At 32.7% G+C, this 19,736-nt stretch overlaps 1 protein-coding gene across 1 annotated transcript in view; it reads left to right on the top strand.

The window, feature by feature from the left end:
* The first annotated feature begins 5,307 nt into the window (after positions 1-5,307).
* The window catches only part of LOC114333429 (putative tRNA pseudouridine synthase Pus10), a 46,072-nt gene continuing 31,643 nt past the window's right edge, over positions 5,308-19,736 (top strand). Inside the window, exons 1-3 of the mRNA XM_028283300.2 lie at positions 5,308-5,618; positions 7,656-7,926; positions 12,113-12,243. Of these exons, the coding sequence (XP_028139101.1) occupies positions 5,475-5,618; positions 7,656-7,926; positions 12,113-12,243 (546 nt within the window). The 5' untranslated portion in view covers positions 5,308-5,474. The remainder of the gene's footprint in view (positions 5,619-7,655; positions 7,927-12,112; positions 12,244-19,736) is intronic.

Genomic DNA, 19,736 nt, shown 5'->3' with positions numbered 1-19,736 from the left:
AGTGGTGTATGTTAAAAGATGAGAAAGAAGGTCTATTCAGGGAAAGAATAGTAAATAAAATATGTTGGAACATGAAAGGAAGCCCTAACACAATTTAGAGCAAAATGGCCAATATTATTAGAGAGACGGCTATTGAAATTCTTGGGAAAACGTCAGGAAAGAAGTTCGAGGATAAAGAGACTTGGTGGTGGTCAAATTAAGTACAAGGAAAAATAAACGAGAAGGGAAAATTATATAAAAAGTGGCAAGAAACCAGATCGGGCATAGATCTTCAAAACTATATGGTCGCCAAAAAGGAAGCGAAAGTAGCAGTAGCAAAAGCTAAAGCAGAAACGTATTCAAACCTATACGATCAACTTGATACCAGGGAAGACGAAGAAGATATATAAAATAGCCAAACAGAGAGCAAAGAGAACAAGAGATTTTAATCAGATTAGATGTATCTGAGATGAAAATAATAAAAGACTAATTTAAGAAAAGGATGTCAAAAAGAGATGGAGAAAGTATTTTGACAGTTTACTAAATGAAGAATTTGACAGACAGCCTGTCGAGTTAACGGAGACAGTAACAGCAATGGTTAGTAGAATAACAAACGAGGAAGTGGCTCAAGCACTTCAAAAAATAAAGGAAGGAAAAGCAGTCGGACCAGATGTTATTCCTGGGGAAGTATGGAGAGCATTGGGAGAGACAGGAATAAATTGGCTAGCAGGTCTATTTAATAGAAATATGGAAGTTGGACAAATGCCAGACGAATGGAGAAGCAGTATATTAGTACCTGTCTACAAAACAAGGGAGACATAAAACAATGTACAAACTACAGTACTACAGGGCCATAAAACTACTTAGCCACACCATGAAAATATGGGAGAGAGTAATTGATAGACGAATACGTGAAGAAACCGAAATATCCGATAATCAATTTGGCTTTATGCAGGGCAGATCAACAACAGATGCAATTTTCATTGTAAGGCAACTGATGGAAAAATGCAGGAATAAAGAGACCAACGCTCATATGGTACTCATTGATCTAGAGAAAGCATATGATAGAGTTCCTCGAGAGATTCTGTGGTGGGCACTCAATAAGAAAGGAGTCCCTGGCGAATATGTAAAGATTGTGAGAGATATGTATGAGGGAGTAACGACTAGTGTTAGAACAGGTGTGGGAGAGACTGATAAATTTCATGTGAAAGTAGGATTGCACCAAGGCTCGGTGCTTAGTCCGTATTTATTCTCATTAGTTTTGGACCAGATAACAGCGAAACTACAGGGTAACATTCCATGGTGCTTAATGTATGCTGATGATGTGTTAGTAGGAAATAGTGAAAGAGACTTAGAACAAAAACTGGAACAGTGGAGACAAGCTCTGAAGGAAAAAGGTTTAAAATTTAGTAGGACAAAAACAGAGTATTTGGAATATTCATTTAAAGATGGAGTTACTACAAATAAAATGGTATCTTTGGATGGTGAAATGATTCTGAAAAGCAATAGTTTTAAGTACCTAGGATCGGTATTACAGAGCAATGGAGAAATAGATGGAGATGCATGCAGTAGAATTAGGGCTGGATGGATGAAGTGGAAAGAAGCGAGTGGTGTGTTGTGTGACAGAAAAAATTCCAATGAAGCTGAAGGGAAAATTCTATAAAACAGCCATAAGACCGGTTATGATGTACGGAACTGAATGTTGGGCAGTGAAAAAAAAGAGGAACAACGAATGCATGTGGCGGAAATAAGAATGCTTAGATTGATGAGTGGAGTGACAAAGAAGGATAAAATTAGAAATGAGTAGGTATATTAGGGGAAGTCTAGGTGTGGCACCAATTCATGCCAAAATGAGAGAGCATAGGTTAAGATGGTTTGGTCATGTTCAAGGTCGAGACGTTAATCACCCAATACGAAGAATAGCTGAAGTGCAGATTCCTGGAATGAGTAGGAGAGGAAGACCAAAGAAGACCTGGGGGGAGACGATAAGGCAAGACATGTTGGTAAAGGGGATTAACATTGATATGACCCAAGATAGAATTGTGTGGAGAAATGCAATTAGGGAAGCCGACCCCGCATAGGGATAGGGCAAAGAGAATGATGATGATTAGAGTCCGGATTTCTAAGCATAATGCTTATGGTAAATAATACATTATTTTTAAATTAGAACGAAATATGCAAAAATAAGTCATTTTGACAGCCCTTTTTTATGCTTTTTTTGCTTTTTTTTTAAATTATTATGCTTTTTTGAATTTTTGTGCTTATTTAGTGCTTTTTTATATACTATTATCATTTTTTGCATTTGCGAACAGCAGAAATTTAATTTTGATCTATGTAGTGCAATTGTGGACTCTGATCTCCCATTAAATAAATTGCAAATTGAAAGTTTTAAATCATTTTTGGAAAAGTACCTACTATCGAAGACATGTGCCGGATGAAAGTACTCTGCGAAAAAATATATGTTAATTGCATTTACAATAAAACCAGAAAAAAGTAAAAACACCAGTGGGAAACAATTACACCTGGTTTGCTGTGGACGAGGCTACGTATATTTGTGAAAGATACGTCGCTAATTAAATCATAGGCGTACTTCACGAAGAAATCTTGACGAAGGAAGGGTTATTTAGTGTGCTAAAAAAACTAGAAGCAACAAATAACAATACAGTTCCAAGATTCGTAAATGACGCTTTAACAAATTTTTATCTTCCAGAGGCTGTGCCCACCAACAAAATGGTATGCTTTTCGACGCTGCACCATATATGATCAAAACAGCATCAAATCTTACAGTGTTTTATCCAAATCTAATTCACTCACTGTACGTGTCTAGCACACGGCCTGAATCGTGTTGCTGAGACTATACGGCTGAAATTTCCACTTGTTAATGAGTTGATAAAAAATGGAAAAAATCCATTAAAGCTCCTTTAAGGGTGCAACATTTTAGAGACAGTTTCCCTAACACTCCATTACCAACGGAACCAGTGTTTACTCGGTGGGGTAGATGGTTAGATGTAGCTTTATACTACGCCAAATATACGCCTATATTTTAAAAGTTTCGCATTGGAACTTAAAGAGACTGCTAGCAAATCGATAAAATATTGTCAGGATGTTTTAGGTGAAACATAATTACAAAACAATTTTGCTTTTATCAAAAGCAACTTTTGTTCTGTGGGTGAAACAATAAAATATTTGGAGAAACAGCAAATGTCATTAGTTGAGTCGATCCAAAAAATAAACAGTTTTGAAAATAAGATGGAAGGTATCCCTGGAAAAATTGGTCAGATAATATTAACAAAATTCAAAGATGTATTAACAAAAACCAAAGGATTTCAAAAGATGAAGAAAATATTTTCAGTTTTAAATTGAGAACACTTTGAAGAAATAAATATGGATCCGGCAGTAGTGGCAAAGTATAAGTATCCAACGATAACCAGTGTGGACGTTAAAAGAAGCTTTAAGATATACAAAAATGTTTTGAGTGATAGGTGCTGAAACTTTACTATGGAACATTTAAATGAGTAATTAGTTATTTCATGCTTTAAACAAAAATTATATATTTTCCTTCATCTAAAGCGTGTCGATAAAAATTAGGTTACAGCATTTTTGTTTCAGTTATCTATTTTTTTTTGTTTTTTTCTATTTTATTATTAAATTTATAATAGGTCTTTACTAGTTCTTAAGCTAAGCCTAGAGATAATTATATATATTTTCTTAAAAAAATGGTTTGTCAAAATTTATATGCTTATTTTCATGCTTTTTTTGTATAATAAAATGCTTTTTTTCGTAAAATTGTTATGCTTTTTAAGCGCTTTTTTTGCGATTCTTTATGCTTTTAAATCAGAACTCTAGTGATCTGTATAAACGGTAAAATAGTTTCCAATCAACCAATGTTGCCAAAACTGTATGCTCTCTTTTATGGCTAAACATTCTAAAAATATCGCTTTTTTCTTTTTTTGCGATTCATTTATTTTTTTAGAAAAATACGCAACTGGTTTTTCTTCACCATTGTGTTGAATTTGTTTCAAAACTGCTCCTATTCCTATGGCACTGGCATCAGTATAAATAAATATTGGTTCTTGTGGATCATAAATGGCTAGTATGGGTTTGGAACATAGATAATCTTTAATTCTCCGGAATATAATAATAATAATATAATATATAATAATAATAATAATGGAGTTTATTTGTAGCAAATAAATTGTACATGATAAAATAAACTCAGTTCCTCACTGAAGTTGTACATACAACTTGTGCGTGAGGGTTAAATTTTGATTATAAAACACACTAAATGATTTTAAAAATTACAAAAAGGAATAAAAAATAGTCCTTTTGCTCATCTCTCTTTAAATTTGGGCTCCTCTTCTCACTAATTCAGTTACTGAGAAATTTTGTTTATCGGACCTACGAAATCTTATAAAATTCAAGAAAAGATTGTGAATAATTTGCCATGGGACTCCTCTGGTGGGACTTCCTCTTCTACGAGAATTACCATGACTTTTTGATTGTGCTTTAGCAATTTTTACAATAATTTTCACGATTTACAAACTTATAAGTTTGTAAATGAATGCATTCTCACACACTGTTCTGTCCAATTGAATGCCTGATCTTTTCTCAGCAATTTATGTAAAGGGTCAAGAACTATCGAGACATTATAGGAATGTATTTTCCATAAAAGTTAATTTTGCCCAAAAATTGTCGTATTTGTTTTCTATTTTGAGGAATAGGGAAATTTTTTATTGATTTTAAATTGTCTTTTAGAGGTGAGATCGTATTCTTCTGTAATACCTATATGTTCTAAATATTTAACAGAATCACTTGCAAACTTACATTTTGTGAATTTTAGCCTGAAACCTTCTTCTCGAATAGCCTCCAGCCATTTTTTTAAGTGTGTGATATGTTCACTGCGTATATTCTTCTTCTTCTATAATTATTTCCATATTTTAATTAAAATTTTATTTAAGTTTTTTTATTAAAATTTTATCTAAAATTAATCTAAGCTTACATGAATTATTTAAGAAAGTTGCAAGATTTCTCCGCTCTCGTATCCCCTCCAAGTACTGCATACCGCGAATAATGCAGAATATTGCAGAATTACTACCGAGACAACTAAGATGTGACACGCAGCTCTTATCTTCTTTCTTCTTCCTTTTTTTTTGGGTTTCGATTTACCGCAGCTGTTATCGAAATTCGAAAACAACATGAGACACAACATTTATGCCTTACTGTTCGGTGGCCTTACGGCAGCCAACGTGTTAAAAGTTCTGGAGTGCCTCTCTCTGCCTAGTGAACCATAACATCAGAGTCAAAGATGGTAAATGCACAATGTGGTTCACATTTAAAAGAAGAAGAACGATGAACATAACCTTAAATAAATTCTAGGCGGTTATCTTAAAAAAAATATATAAACTAAATTACTAAATATTTAATTCTCATGCTGTGTTCTGTTCGAATACGAAACAGCACAATTCGGGATCTAATAAATTCAAAAATAAGTTATAATGAAAATTACTATACCTGACGATTTGAAACCTTCCATCAAAAGTTATCTAGAAGAACTTGAATGCTGTAAAAAATGTGTTTTTAGATATTTAGGATACACATTGTATGATGCAGGTGCTAGAGAAGTGTATGCTGGAGAACAAGTGAGTAAATAACTGTTTTTTTCCTTATTATTCTTCTTCGTACGACTAGGATCACTTCTGTTTACCTGCCTCTTATTCTGTTTCAGTTGTTGTTGACTGTACATTGTCTTTCCACCTTTTCGGCGGCCTTCCAAAGGGTCTTCTGCTATATGGCTTGTTGTTTTTACAGATGTTCGCTAATCTATTTGGTTCCATTCGGTTTACATGTTCGTTCCAGTTTTTCTTTCTTGATTTTATCCACCTGTTAATATTTCGAATATTGCATATTTCGCGTATACTTATGTTGTTTTGTCTGTCTCTTAATGATATGCCCGCTATTGATCTTAATACTTTCATTTCGATATTATGTTGATCAGTCAATACCCAAAAAACAGTCAAGAAATGTATTAAGAACAACAAACAGGTATCCAATCTTCTTTACTTAGGAACTTATATCAAAGATTAAACGTAAGAATCGTCTTCATAGGCAGGCAAATAAATCTGCAAATGCTTTGGTTTTGGATGAATATAAATCACTGAGACGAGAGGTGAAACAGCTTAGTAGGGAAGCATATAGGTGTCACAATATAAATATTGAGAATAATGTACAAACTGACCCTAGTAGTTTTTGGTCCTTTATAAAATCTCGTGGTGTAAATAATAAAATTCCAACAGAGGTCTCTTATAGGGGTGTGGACATAAGTGGCTGTCAGGATATTGCCAATGTTTTTGCAGAATATTTTGGCTTTGTATTTCAAAGATCAAATAGTCTTAATAGTACACTTAATTCGGGGGGTTTTCACCTTTCAAAAGTAACAGTTGAGAATGTTCTCCAAAGCATCAAAAGACTAAAACAAAAAAAGCCACAGGTAAGGACAATATGAATAGGTCACACACTCCGAAAAGATAGTTCCAGTATTGCAAAAAATGCCCTAGAGTGGAATCCCCAAGGAAAGAGAAAAAGAGGTCGCCCAGCACAAACTTGGAGAAGATCCATCATGGACGAGATAAGAAGTCAAGGAAAGTCTTGGAATGAGGTGAAGGCCCTAGCGCAAAATAGAACCCGATGGCGCGTTTTCACTGAAGCTCTATGATCCACTTAGGAGTTCAAGAACATTATATATATAAGGACAATATACCTGCATACATTTTTAAAGGTTGTGCAGAGGCTCTTTCTGTCCCTCTTACACTAATCTTTAATTTGTCCCTTAAGCAAAGTAAATTTCCAGATAGCTTAAAGCATGCAGTTATAACACCCATATTTAAATCAGGTAATGCTGGCAACATTGAGAACTATAGGCCTATATCTGTCATCAATTCAATTGCTAAGATATTCGAAAATGTGCTTTATAACAATATTTTGAATTACTTTGGAGATAGGTTCTGTCCAGAACAATGTTATTTCTTACCAGGGAATTCCACTGTGTCAAATTTGTGTGTTTTTACAAGTTTTACAGCAGAGGCCATAAATAATAAAACTCAGCTGGATGTCATTTTTACGGACTGCACCAAAGCTTTTGATAAGATTGATCACTCTATACCTATTGAAAAGCTAAGCAAATTTGATTTTGATTCAGAAGAATGTATGTTTCTGAGGTCATACCTTTCTGATAGGTTAAATCAAGTCAAAGTATGTCCTACCAAGGAGTCAGTACATTTGTTTGAACTTGAAATCCAAATGCATCCGTTTGATTTGGATGTGTTATAATCACATTATCAGTCTTCTTGTTATTTTATTATTTCATATTATGATGTAATAAAGCTTAAGATTCAGATTGATTTTCATTAAATATTAATTAACTTCTCATTATAAATTTAGAAACCATTACAAAAATAGAAACTAATTTAATTAAAAAAAAATAATATTTGCATTCGCAAAATTCACATTGATATTCGTAAATTTATGTATAATAAACTTGAGCAATCAGTATGTGGAATGTGGATTCTAGGCATTAGTACTATGGGCTAGAGATACAAATGTTTATCACCTGCTGAACAGTTGTAAAAGTTTTAATACTAATATTATTATTTATTATATAAAATATAATTTTCTTTCAGAATGTTAAAACTGAAATCACTGACGATTCCGAGTCTCAACCCCCAGCTAAAAAAATAAAAACAAATCCATGTAGGGTCTGTTTGGATACTTTGTGTACAGAATCAATGGAAAATTATTTAACCACATTTCCTCCTGACTTTGAAGACTATAAAATTCCAAATGTCCTAACATTCGTAACGTTTCCCACTTCGATGACACTCAGGGAACACAGTATGCTGGTTGCTTTAAGAAACAAATTTCCGAATATATATGCAGATATAAATCTATGTAGTGAGTATTATTTTTCTTTCTTTTTACCATAATATTGAACTTATACAGTGATGAGTGCGCTAATAACCGGTAAAATAACAGAAAAGACAGAAAACAATATGTTGTTAAATAAAAAGAGGTGAAACTAGTAGAGGTGGGAAATTATCAATAGAAACCCATAAATTTACATTATATTGATAGTTTCACACCTTTGACGTATCACAGTCAAACTGTCACAGGAATATTTTATAAAATTCTCCTATGGCAGTTGCCCAACTCCTCCTATACATCTAAATTGATTATTTCATTCATAGAGGTTCTGACCAATAGAAAGCTACAGAAATAAAAATTACAGCGATTATTTCATTCATAGGAGATTCTGACCAATAGAAAGCTACAGAAATAAAAATTAAACTAATAATTTTTGATAATATCCCGTCATCAAGTATATTATGTCAGATGCCCTTCGTTGCTATGAAAAAAATACATTCAGTGACATTAATGACAATTAATGTTTTAAAAATTATAAAAGTGATGACTTCAACCGTCAAATATTTATAACAACTGTGTGTTTAATTGTACTAATTTGTACTTACATAAATAAATTACAATAAAATTTTGGTTTTGAACAGTTTTATTCATGAAATAATCGCAACAAATTGCACTCGATCTCTAAAATTATTATCGAATTTTTGCCCTCGTGACACTTTGACATAATTTCACTCCCCTTCCGGTCGTGTAATTAAAACTGTCAAAGTGTCACTCGGGAAAAATTCGATAATTTTAGAGCTCTTGTGCAATTACTACTGATAATTTTTCATAATTTCAAGTATTTTACATCACATGCCCTTCGTTGCTACGCAAAAATACATTCAGTGACATTAATGGCAATTAATGTTTTACAACTTGTCACAAAGAACACAAAGAAACAGGTTTAGTAAATATTCAAGCGAATATATCAATGTAATATTAGTTAAAATGATTTAAAAAGATAGTTTTATTCGATAGTTAAAGATATTTATATAGAATGAATTACTCTCAAGCTATTAAATTATCGACTTGTTTTGTCTTCAAGACACTTTGACATAATTTCACTCTCCTTCGGGTCATGAAATCAAAAGTGTCAGTCGGCATAAAAATCGATAATTTTAGAGCTCTTGTGTAATTACTACTGATAGTACTATTTCTAGGTCTACCCGTTGTCAAGGAGGCTCTGAGGAAGACAGATTTTTACCAACACGTCCATAGTTGCTCGGTATAAAATAAACTATTTATACCGCAGTATGGTTAGAACGCCCTCTAACGTGGAATAAGTGAAATGGATGTCGACTTCGAATATTTTTCAACATCATATGTATAATAAATTATTATTGAAGTGAACTATACCCTGTTTTTAAACTAGGAGGAGTAATTTCAATTTATTGCGCCTAATGCTGGATTGTAATTGGTCCAATCTCAGACAAGTTTACTCCACTGTTATAAACTTTTGATACTATTGACATTTTTATGAAATTTTTACACTATTGGCATTTCATAGGTTAATAATTAAATTAAATCGATGCTTTTTTGTGTTTTCTGCGTTATTCCTTTAATTTTTAGATTTGTAGTCTGCTTTTATATAAAAAACAATTGTTTTTAGAAATCTTTAGCTACATATTTGTATAATATAATATTTATGGATTACTGTCAAAGGCCAACATGATCAACCAAAAAAGAAGATGTATTTGGTGATTTTTCTAGTGACATTATTGGGTGTGAATTTGTTATTTGAGATTACTCCTCAGTTTAAAGGACTCCTTAGTTTAAAAACAGGTTATAGCCACATATAAAAACTAAAGCTTTTAGCTTTATCCTCATTCTATCGCATAACTTAATATGTTTTCCATATTTTGCGTTATTTTGCCGGGTATTAGCGCACTCATCACTGTAGAAACTCAAATTATATTATATTTTATTTTATTTATCAACGGGCAAGCACAATTACAATAATGTTAAACTATAAATTCATAACACTGACTATATCTACGGTTACAATACAAAAGTTAATCTGTATTATTATACAAAGCAATACAAAAAGTTGTCTATATCAAATTCAATACAAAAAGTTATCTATACAAAAAGTTAATCTGTATTATTATACAATGCAATCCAAAAAGTTATCTATGTATATCCATTAATCAAGTCAAGAGTACACAAAACCTGACGCAAGAATGAGCCAAAGGTTGCAAAGAAATCTATGTTATCATATTGATTGGCTAGTCTGGCAGTTCGTGAAATGAAGTTGTTAAATCCATAGTTAGTGCGATGTATAGGGTAGTGGAAACTAGCTATAGATCTGGTAGGTCTAGATGGAACATGTATATTAATTTTATTGAGCAAAAAAGAAGCAGCAGCTCTACCATGCAGAATATTGTAAAAAGTAATAAGATCTCTCTTCTTATGACGCATAGAAATGGGTGGCATATTTAATGTAGCAAGTAAATCTGCATCAGTGTAGTTGTCCAAGATGTTTAATTTGAAATCAATCTTTTTAAGGAATTTATCTTCAACACGATACAAGGTCTCAATATGCACACCATAAAAAGGTGACCATACACAGGATGCATACTCAAGATGGGAACGGACAAGAGAGCAATAAAGCGTTTTTAAGGCAGTAATCCCAGTAAAATCCTGTGTGCTTCTGATAAAGTCAAGCATCTGAAATGACTTGTTGACTACATTATTTAAGTGATCAGAGTAAGTTGTAGAGTAGCATCCAAAGTAACACCAAGGTACTTGATGAAAGGAACAGTATCTAAGCAATGCTGTCCAATCTTGTATTCAAAATGGATTGGGGATCTAGATCGAGAAAACGTAATGGCTTTGCATTTAGATGGATTTAGACTCATCCCATGTCTTGTACACCAGTCCAACAAATTGATTAACTCATATTGAAGTTTATCACAGCCATTGGGGGATTTAATCAGACAGCTCAATTTTAAGTCATCAGCAAACAGCAAAAAAGGGGAAGAAGAAAAAAATTCGTGAATATCGTTTATAAAAATGTTAAACAGAAGAGGCCCAAGATGTAATCCTTGAGGAACCCCTGAAGAAACAAGAACTGATTTGGAAGGAAAATTACCTTTACTATTTGTCTACGATTAGACAAATAGCTGCCAAACCAAGAAATCAATGGTTCATCAACACCAATCATTCTGAGCTTATGGACCAACATACCATGAGACAACCTGTCGAACGCCTTGGAGAAATCAGTGTAAATTGTACCCACTTCATACATCCTCTCAAGGGAGTCAAACAAAAAATCTACATAAGTTAATAGGTTAAGCTAAGTAGATCTATGGGGTCTAAACCCAAATGGTTGATCGATAAGTTTAGGCTCAAGTAAAGGAGTTAAAAAGTCATAAACCAGACTCTCAAACACTTAGGGTATCACACCAAGGACGCTAATAGGACGATAATTATTGACAAGAGATTTATCCCTGCCTTTAAAATATAGGCTTAAGAAAACTTTCTTTCCAGTAATCTGGAAAAACACTAGTTTGAAGGGAACAATTAAATATGTAATACAATGGCCTGGAAAGGTTAAAACTGCATTCCTTTAAGAACAAAGGAGGTATACCGTCAGTGCCTGGGCCCTTATTGATATCAAGAGAAGAGAGTTTGGTGTATATTTCTGATGATATTAAAATTTTATGATTAGTGATATGAGTGTTGGATGAAAATATGATTGGTCATATTGAGATTACTCTGAGAATAAACTGTGGAAAAATAATCAGCAAACAAGTTTGCAATATCTTTGCCTGAGGTACAATATTTGTCAAGATTATTAGTCCATTAGGAAAAGCACTATTTTTTCTTTTGTTATTAACAAAAGACCAGAATTTTTTGATATTAGAAGATATAGCTGTTTCAGTAGACCAAACATATTGTGAGTAGCATTCCCGAGTCAGATCCTTCCACAATTTTCTAACCCTAGAAAACTAATAATAGTCATTCACAGAACCAGTTGACCTATATTTTTTGTGTTATTTTTTCTTTAGGATAATAAAATTGTTTAGATCCTGAGAGAACCAAATTGGGAATTTTCTGGCTGAAAACTTCTTCAATGGTACAAATTTATCTATAGCTATAAAAACAATTTTACAACATTTAACATAATAACTTAATAACAACATTTTATACATTTATTCTATTTTTGTTGTTGTAGATTTGGAAGATCTAAAGAGAATTTTTAAAGCAGCATCGTCAACACTGATAAGTAAAAAAATTAACAAAGTTCACCATCATGATGCAGATTTTGAAGTGAATATAAATATAAAATATGAAGATGACAATAAGGTATGTTCAAAGGGGCCGTCCATTAATCACGTGATGTTTTTTTTGGCATTTTTTAACCCCCCCTTCCCCTTGGTGATACATGGTGAGGTTTAAAACTAACCCCCCCCACCCCTATATCACGTGTATTTTTTAGTATCTACAAAAATTCTTTCTTTGTATATTTTTGTTTCCCGTTAACCCACAATTCATTAAATTCTTTTTGAGCGACACCAGGATTTTTTCCTTTCTTATACTCTGTAAATAGTTCTTTATACAGATCACCTAGCTTAGACATTGTGATGAAAAAAGTACGAAGTTAAAAACAGTTTAAACGCATGTATTTAGTGACAAAACAACGTAATAAAACTGACAGGGTTTTGAGAATTTCCAATTCATCATATAGTAGGTAAAACACATGTAAAGACTAAAGGCTCATAAATAAAAAGTCGGAGAGGTCGACAGTCCCGGTCAGTATTCCTATTTAGTGGAAACATATGCTACATTCACAACAAAACGATTTGAAATGGGTCCCTTCTTATCATAACATTCAACATATTTTGGGTGGAACCAATTTGCTGGGTTGTGGATATTATAAAAGAGAAATGGATTTTTGAAGTTATACTTTACGCGCGATATGAGGGTGAATTTTTATTTGTTAAAACCTACGATCCGGGCGCATGCGCATTATAACTTTGTTCTGATTGGATGTTCAAATAACATGTCAAAAATTATTCAATATGTCGGCTGTGGCAAAGCTGTGGTTTGATTATTTATGGTTTGTTGCGTTTTGAAATTTGTGTGAAAAGAAACAACAAACAAAAGTTAGTGAATAGTTATACTGCCTTTTTAAATAGTTTTCATATACCTATATTTTTGGACTTTTGGACTATTTTGGACAAGGAAAAGTCATTCTAATTTGGTAAGTAGTTTTTATTATAATCATATTGTAATTATACATTTGGATTAGGTTGGAATAAATTTATTTTCTCAAGAATGGGGATTTTAGAGAGAAATCCGAAATTAGGTCCGATTTTTATTTTTAAATTATGATTTTTTGGCGTAGATTTATTTATCTGGTAGGTATGTAATGCTTTGATTTACATGCTTAATTTGATTACCAACAAAAGTTCTACCAATCTTCATCTAATATATTGTTTTCTTACTGTTTTGTTATATTTTAATATTTTCTTCCACAAAAATCAAACTACATAATTTGATTTAAATTCAGAATAACTGTTAAACAGTAAAACGTTCAGTTGTCCTATTTTTCCACATGACAAATAATGAGTAATTGGATGAGTGAGTCTAGGCTTCGATTACGAATCAAAGCGTCCCCAAATTCGCGGGTTCGAATCCCGATGCAAGTTTTTATTTTTTTATGCATTTTATGATTGTAAGTATATTTATTATATTATTTTTTTTTTCAGAAAATGCGTATTTAAAATTTTTGCCAACAATTGTTATCGTTCAGAAATCATTTTTTCTTTGTGGCATTTTTCAATGTGTTTGTGTGCGTTTTATTCTTTTATTTTTTTTTAAATTTTTGGTATTGTCTCAATAAAAATTTTTGGAAAGTAGTAAGTATTAAAATTAGTTTAATATTTAAATAAAATATAAATAAACTGTTTAAAGTACATTATATCAATTTCCTTAAAATCACATAATATGTAATAGAAGTATAACTTCTTACGTGCGCACAAAGTACACACACATTCTTTTTTTTATTAGTCACAGCAATGCCGCTTTCGATTTTTGTACGCATTTGACGAAAAAATAAATACACGTAACGGGTTAAGTATCGGGCATTTTCCGAAAAAAAAAATACACGTGATATATTACTACACCCCCCCCCCCCCCCCCACCTCCTTGTGATGTTTCGTGATTTTTTATGGCCCCCTTTCGAGCATCACGTGATTAATGGACAGCCCCAAAGGTAATTTGGTATCTATGCTTGCTTCTACAGTCGAACAGGTATCTCGTGAAATAAAGTTGTCACTGACATTCATCAAAGTTGTCAATCATTGGACGAAGCGAATTCTCGAATGGCGACCAAGGACAACCAAAAGAAGTATATATGGACCTCAAATAAGATGGACTGATGACATCAAGCGAAAGGCTGACCACCAATGGATGCAAAAAAACAGCAAACACATATGAATACACCTAAGGGAGACTTACATCTGACGGTGGATGGAATAGCTGTTGATGATGATGAATGTTCAGGTAAATTCCATCCTTTTCTGGCCGAATATTTTCTCTGTGCACTGGAAGCTCCGCCTTGTCACCAGATCCCTTTTCCACTGTACTAAGGTGCCCTTTACATTGTACCGGGTGTCCCAATAAGAATGGCTCTCGGCCATATCTCAGGAACCGTTTATAGTAGATCTTTGAAATAAAAAATTTTATAACAAAAGTTGCCTCAGGAAAAGCCTGGAAATTATTGTCATAATTGTGGAACCACCGCTAGAGGGCGTAATTGAATATCAAAAATTAAAAAATTTAAATTTTACAAAATTTTCCTAATGAAGGGGCACTGGAAATCCTATCGTCGTATTCTTCATAAAATTCTACGCATATTTGATTTGACAAGTTTAGGTCTACCTTTGGAAATAAGAGGTGGGGGTGAGTGAGAACCTTGTTATGAAAAACTGGCTGTGAGTCCGGTTCTGCTTAAGCAAATTTTGCAAACTTGGTCTTGTTGAAGACAGATCTTTTTCGTCAATGTAAAAGTTATGATTTCGAACCAACTTACTGAGTAATATGCCAGCTAGAAGGCGTTATTTAATTTTTTTCAGAAATCTAGTGTTCCTTGGAAAATATTAAATATAAACGTGCATTTTTAATACCATATTACAAAATTAGACAAAATTAGCAACAGAATAGCGAAAACCGCATGTTAATACCTTTTTTCTATCCCGAGATATCTTACAAAACGTGTAAATTTAAAAACATAACTGTTACTGTCACCGGTAAACGAAATTCATTAAAAATAGTGTACTACGGAAACAACAAAGAAACATTTTCCAGCTGTCAACGTATATTAAGTCTTTTCAACGCTTCTCATTTGTTTCGAGCCTCGTTCATATCTCATATATTAATATTATACACGGATTATACGGCATATGGCAGAGGCTCGAAACAAATGAGAAGCGTTGAAAAGCCCTATTACAAAGAAATAAAAACAACTATTTAGTGATGACATAAACGTTCAAATTTTTGCCCATCATTTTCGTTGCAAACATTTACTCTTTCAAGAGTAGATTGAACAGCAGTCTCAATTTCTGCTCTCGATATGCTTTGAATGGCGTTTAGTATTCTCTGGATAATGTATTCTAGAGTAGTGTATGATGGGCAACAATTTGAATATTTAGGTCGTCACTAAGTAGTTCTTATACAGGGTGTCCCGAAAAGAATGGTCATAAATTATACCACACATTCTGGGGTCAAAAATAGTTCGGTTGAACCTAACTTACCTTAGTACAAATGTGCTCATAAAAAAAGTTACAGTCCTTCAAAGTTACAAAATGAAAATCGATTTTTTTCAATATATCGAAAACTCTCAGAGATTTTTTATTGAAAACGGGCATGTATCATTCTTATGGCAGGACTACCTTAAAACAAAATTATAGTGAAATTTGTCCACCCCATAAAAAATTTATGGGGATTTTGTTCCCTTAAACCGCCCCAAACTTTTGTGTACGTTCCAATTAATTCATTATTGTGGTATCATTAGTTGAACACAACGTTTTTAAAACTTTTTTGCCTCTTAGTATTTTTTCAATAAGCCCGTTTTTATCGAGATGCGGCTTCTTTTTTACTATATTTACATAAAAAATTTATGGGGGTTTTGTTCCTTTAAACCCCCCAAATGTTTGTGTACGTTCCAATTAAGCTATTATTGTGGTACCATTAGTTAAACACAGTGTTTTTAAAACTTTTTTGCCTCTTAGTCTTTTTTTGATAAGTCAACTTTTATGGAGATATGGCTTCTTTTTCAAAATATACCAAAAAATTTAAGTTATAAATAAATTTTCAGATTATTAACAGGTGTCTATAATCATACTTAACCATATACAAATATGTGGTGGATACGACAAATGTTCAAAATATCTCGATAAACACTGGCTTATCAAAAAAGTACTAAGAGACAAGCAAGTTTTAAAAATATTGTGTTTAACTAATGGTGCCACAATAATAATTTAATTGGAACGTACATAAAATTTGGGGGGGGGGGTTTAAGGGAACAAAACCCCCATAACATTTTTATGGGGTGCACAAATTTCACTATAATTTTTTTTTAAGATGTTGCTGCGATAAAAATTCCTCATGTGCATTTTCAATAAAAAACCTCTAGGAGTTTTCGATATATGAAAAAAAATCGATTGTTATTTTGTAACTTCAAAGTGCTGTAACTTTTTTTGTGTGCACTATTGTATATAGGTAAGTGAGGTTCAATCAACCTATTTTTGACCCCAGAATCTGTGGTATAATTTATGACCAATCTTTTCGGGACACCCTGTATAATGCTCATAAATATAATGTTTTAATTAATTATATTTTTATACGTTGACATCTGGAAAATGTTATTTTGTTTTTTTTCCACAGCACACTATTTTTCATTAACTTAGTTTACCGGTGATAGTAACAGTTATGTATAAAATTTACACGTTTGTCGAGATATCTTGAGACAGAAAAAAAGGTATCGACATGCGGTTTTCGCTATTCTATTGCTAATTTAATCTAATTTTATAAAGTATGATTAAAAATGCATACTTGTATTTAATATTTTCCAAAGAAAACTAGATTTCTGAAAAAAATTAAATAACGCCTCCCAGCTGGCTTATTACTTATTAAGATGGTTCAAAATTATCACGCTTACATTGAAGAAAAAGATCTGTCTTCAACAAGACCCAATTTTCAAAATTTGATTTAGCAGAACCGGACTTACAGGCCATTTTTTCATAACAAGGTTCCCACTCACCCCCACCTCTTATTTGCAAAGGTAGAGTTAAACTTGTTAAATCAAATATGCGCAGAATTTGATGAAGAATACAATAATCGGATTTCTAGTGCCCCTTCATTAGGAAAATTTTGTAAAATTTAGATTTTTTTATTTTTGATATTTAATTACGCCCTCTAGCGGTGGACCCACAATTATGAAAATAATTTCCAGGCTTTTCCTGAGGCAACTTTTGTTATAAAATTTTTTATTTCAAAGCTCTACTATAAACGGTTCCTGAGATATGGCCGAGAGCCATTCTTATTGGGACACCCGGTACAATTTCTATATTCTTGAACTTGGCATTTTGTATTTTCTTTACAAATTCTGTGTATGTGCTTGTATATTTTCTTAGAATATTTCCTCACAATTTGGATTACTTCATTAGTTAAAATACACTGCGTGGCAGAGAAAACGGGCACCCCACAAAATGGGTCATTTTTGATATCTCGAATTTCCTAAACCTGTTGTCCAATATCGCTGTAATAATATTGTTGCTAACCAGGTAAATTTTTATTGTATACCGGCAGAGCTGGGCCGGGTACTGATAAATTGTACTCGGGTGCAAAGTACCGGGTACTTTTCATATTTGAGGAACGAGTACAGAGTACCGAGTACATTGCTCAAAAAAAAAGTACTCGGAGTACAATACTCAAAGTACAATTACCCGAAATCTCGGGTACTTATTTTGAGTACATTTGAATATAGAACCCGAAAAAAGGTAAGAGGGTAAGTAATAATTATCTCTGCCTCTCTAAACATATTTATTTATGAGTCTTGAAAACATAAAATAACGTACAACTCTAACTTGAATAAAAAAAATAAGAATTTTAAAAATTGATCATTGATTAATATAGTACCTAAAACATGTCAGTAACGGCCACTAAAAATGAAGGAACTATTGGGCGATATAGAAAGGTGGCCGGTATTTCCAGTTTTTGTAGTTCACAAATATAAAAGATAATTGGAACTTTGTTTATTTTGTTAATAAAAGCAAATATAATTCTATAGGTGCATAAACGGAAACTACTAAAACTACTTTAATATCATAATATAAAACAAAACTATACTACGGAAAAAACAGATTGATGTTAAGCTTTTTTAAAGAATTTTTCAACCCACTTTTCTTTTTTTTATATCCTTTGATAATTTGAGTTCTTACACCATATTTTTCGGCCAACTTTTGTGAATTGTAGTCATACTTATAAATAGTGACAAACGTTTCTCTTTTACAACACTTTTACAACAATTTTATTATAGGATTTTAAGAACCTACTGTGACCACCGACACGATGCGGGGTATTTAATCTCCCCTTTAGGTAGATACAATAGGTCCTAATACTTAAATAGTACTGGGAATTTCCATCAACAAATAGACAAAATTATTTTAGCCAACATTCACATTCAATTTCTATAAAATTTGCTTTAAAAATATGTGATTATTTGGCCGCGTCCGTATTATAAAGGTGGCCGTAAATAGCAGGTCATAAATAAGGGAATATACATATGTATAATTAGTTTGGGGAATTTTGAAACCAGCCGTAAGGACAGGTGGCCGATTTTAGCAGGTGGCCGGTAACACAGGTTTTACTGTAATCAGTAAATACCACGCACACTCACTGATTAATTTTATTGGCTTTTAAGATAACTAATTTTTCAAAGTTTCGTCAGTTCTTCAGAGCATTTCTTGAAGGGCTATTAATTATTATGGCATAAGAGAATAGGCGTTTGCTTGACTTTGCGAATGGACTGATACTGAAAACGCCGTTTTGAGTGTTGCTATTAATTTGCTGTCCCACATGAAGCGACAAGTTTAGACTTGCAAAAAGTACTCGGAAAATGTACTCGTATAATAAATGCGGGTACCGGGTATTTTACCCATATGCTACGAGTACGAGTACCGAGTACTTTATTGAAAATGTACTCGGGTACTGGGTACTGAGTACCCAAAATGTATAGTCGGTTCGCTAAACTCAGACGCAACTGGCTAGATATTTTAGTCGATATTTTTTTTGTTTTTTGCCAGTTTTGCAAAAATTGGCAAAATTACTAAATATTTAGTGATTATTAACTATTTAAAAATTATTTTTTGCCAATTTTGCTAAAATTGGCAAAATTACCGACTAAAATATCTAGAAAGTTGCGTCTGAGTTTAGCGAACAGACTATACTTATGCCCGATTTCACCAACGATACCTAAACAGTTGCCTTATTAAGTAATTCTTATCGATAGGAACTTCTTAAGTCAATACTTAAGGCCGGCCATTGGTAATGTTATAAGTATAGGCGATCCCATCACCTTTATAAAGTACACCACTCATAATCTAGAGCATATATGTATACCGAAAAATGCTTAACCTACTAACAATATATGTCGCTAATTACAACCATATTTTTGATTTCCTACCTGTTGTGTATTGTTTATAAAAAAATGTGAAAGTTTTGCTTTTTTCTCAATAAATATAAGAGCGTTTATATCTAAATTACTCAAGTATTTAAATGAATTTCATGATAAA

Source organism: Diabrotica virgifera, chromosome 3, assembly GCF_917563875.1.
Source record: "Diabrotica virgifera virgifera chromosome 3, PGI_DIABVI_V3a".
Classification (NCBI taxonomy): domain Eukaryota; kingdom Metazoa; phylum Arthropoda; class Insecta; order Coleoptera; family Chrysomelidae; genus Diabrotica; species Diabrotica virgifera.
This window is presented reverse-complemented; position numbering and strand designations above follow the sequence as displayed.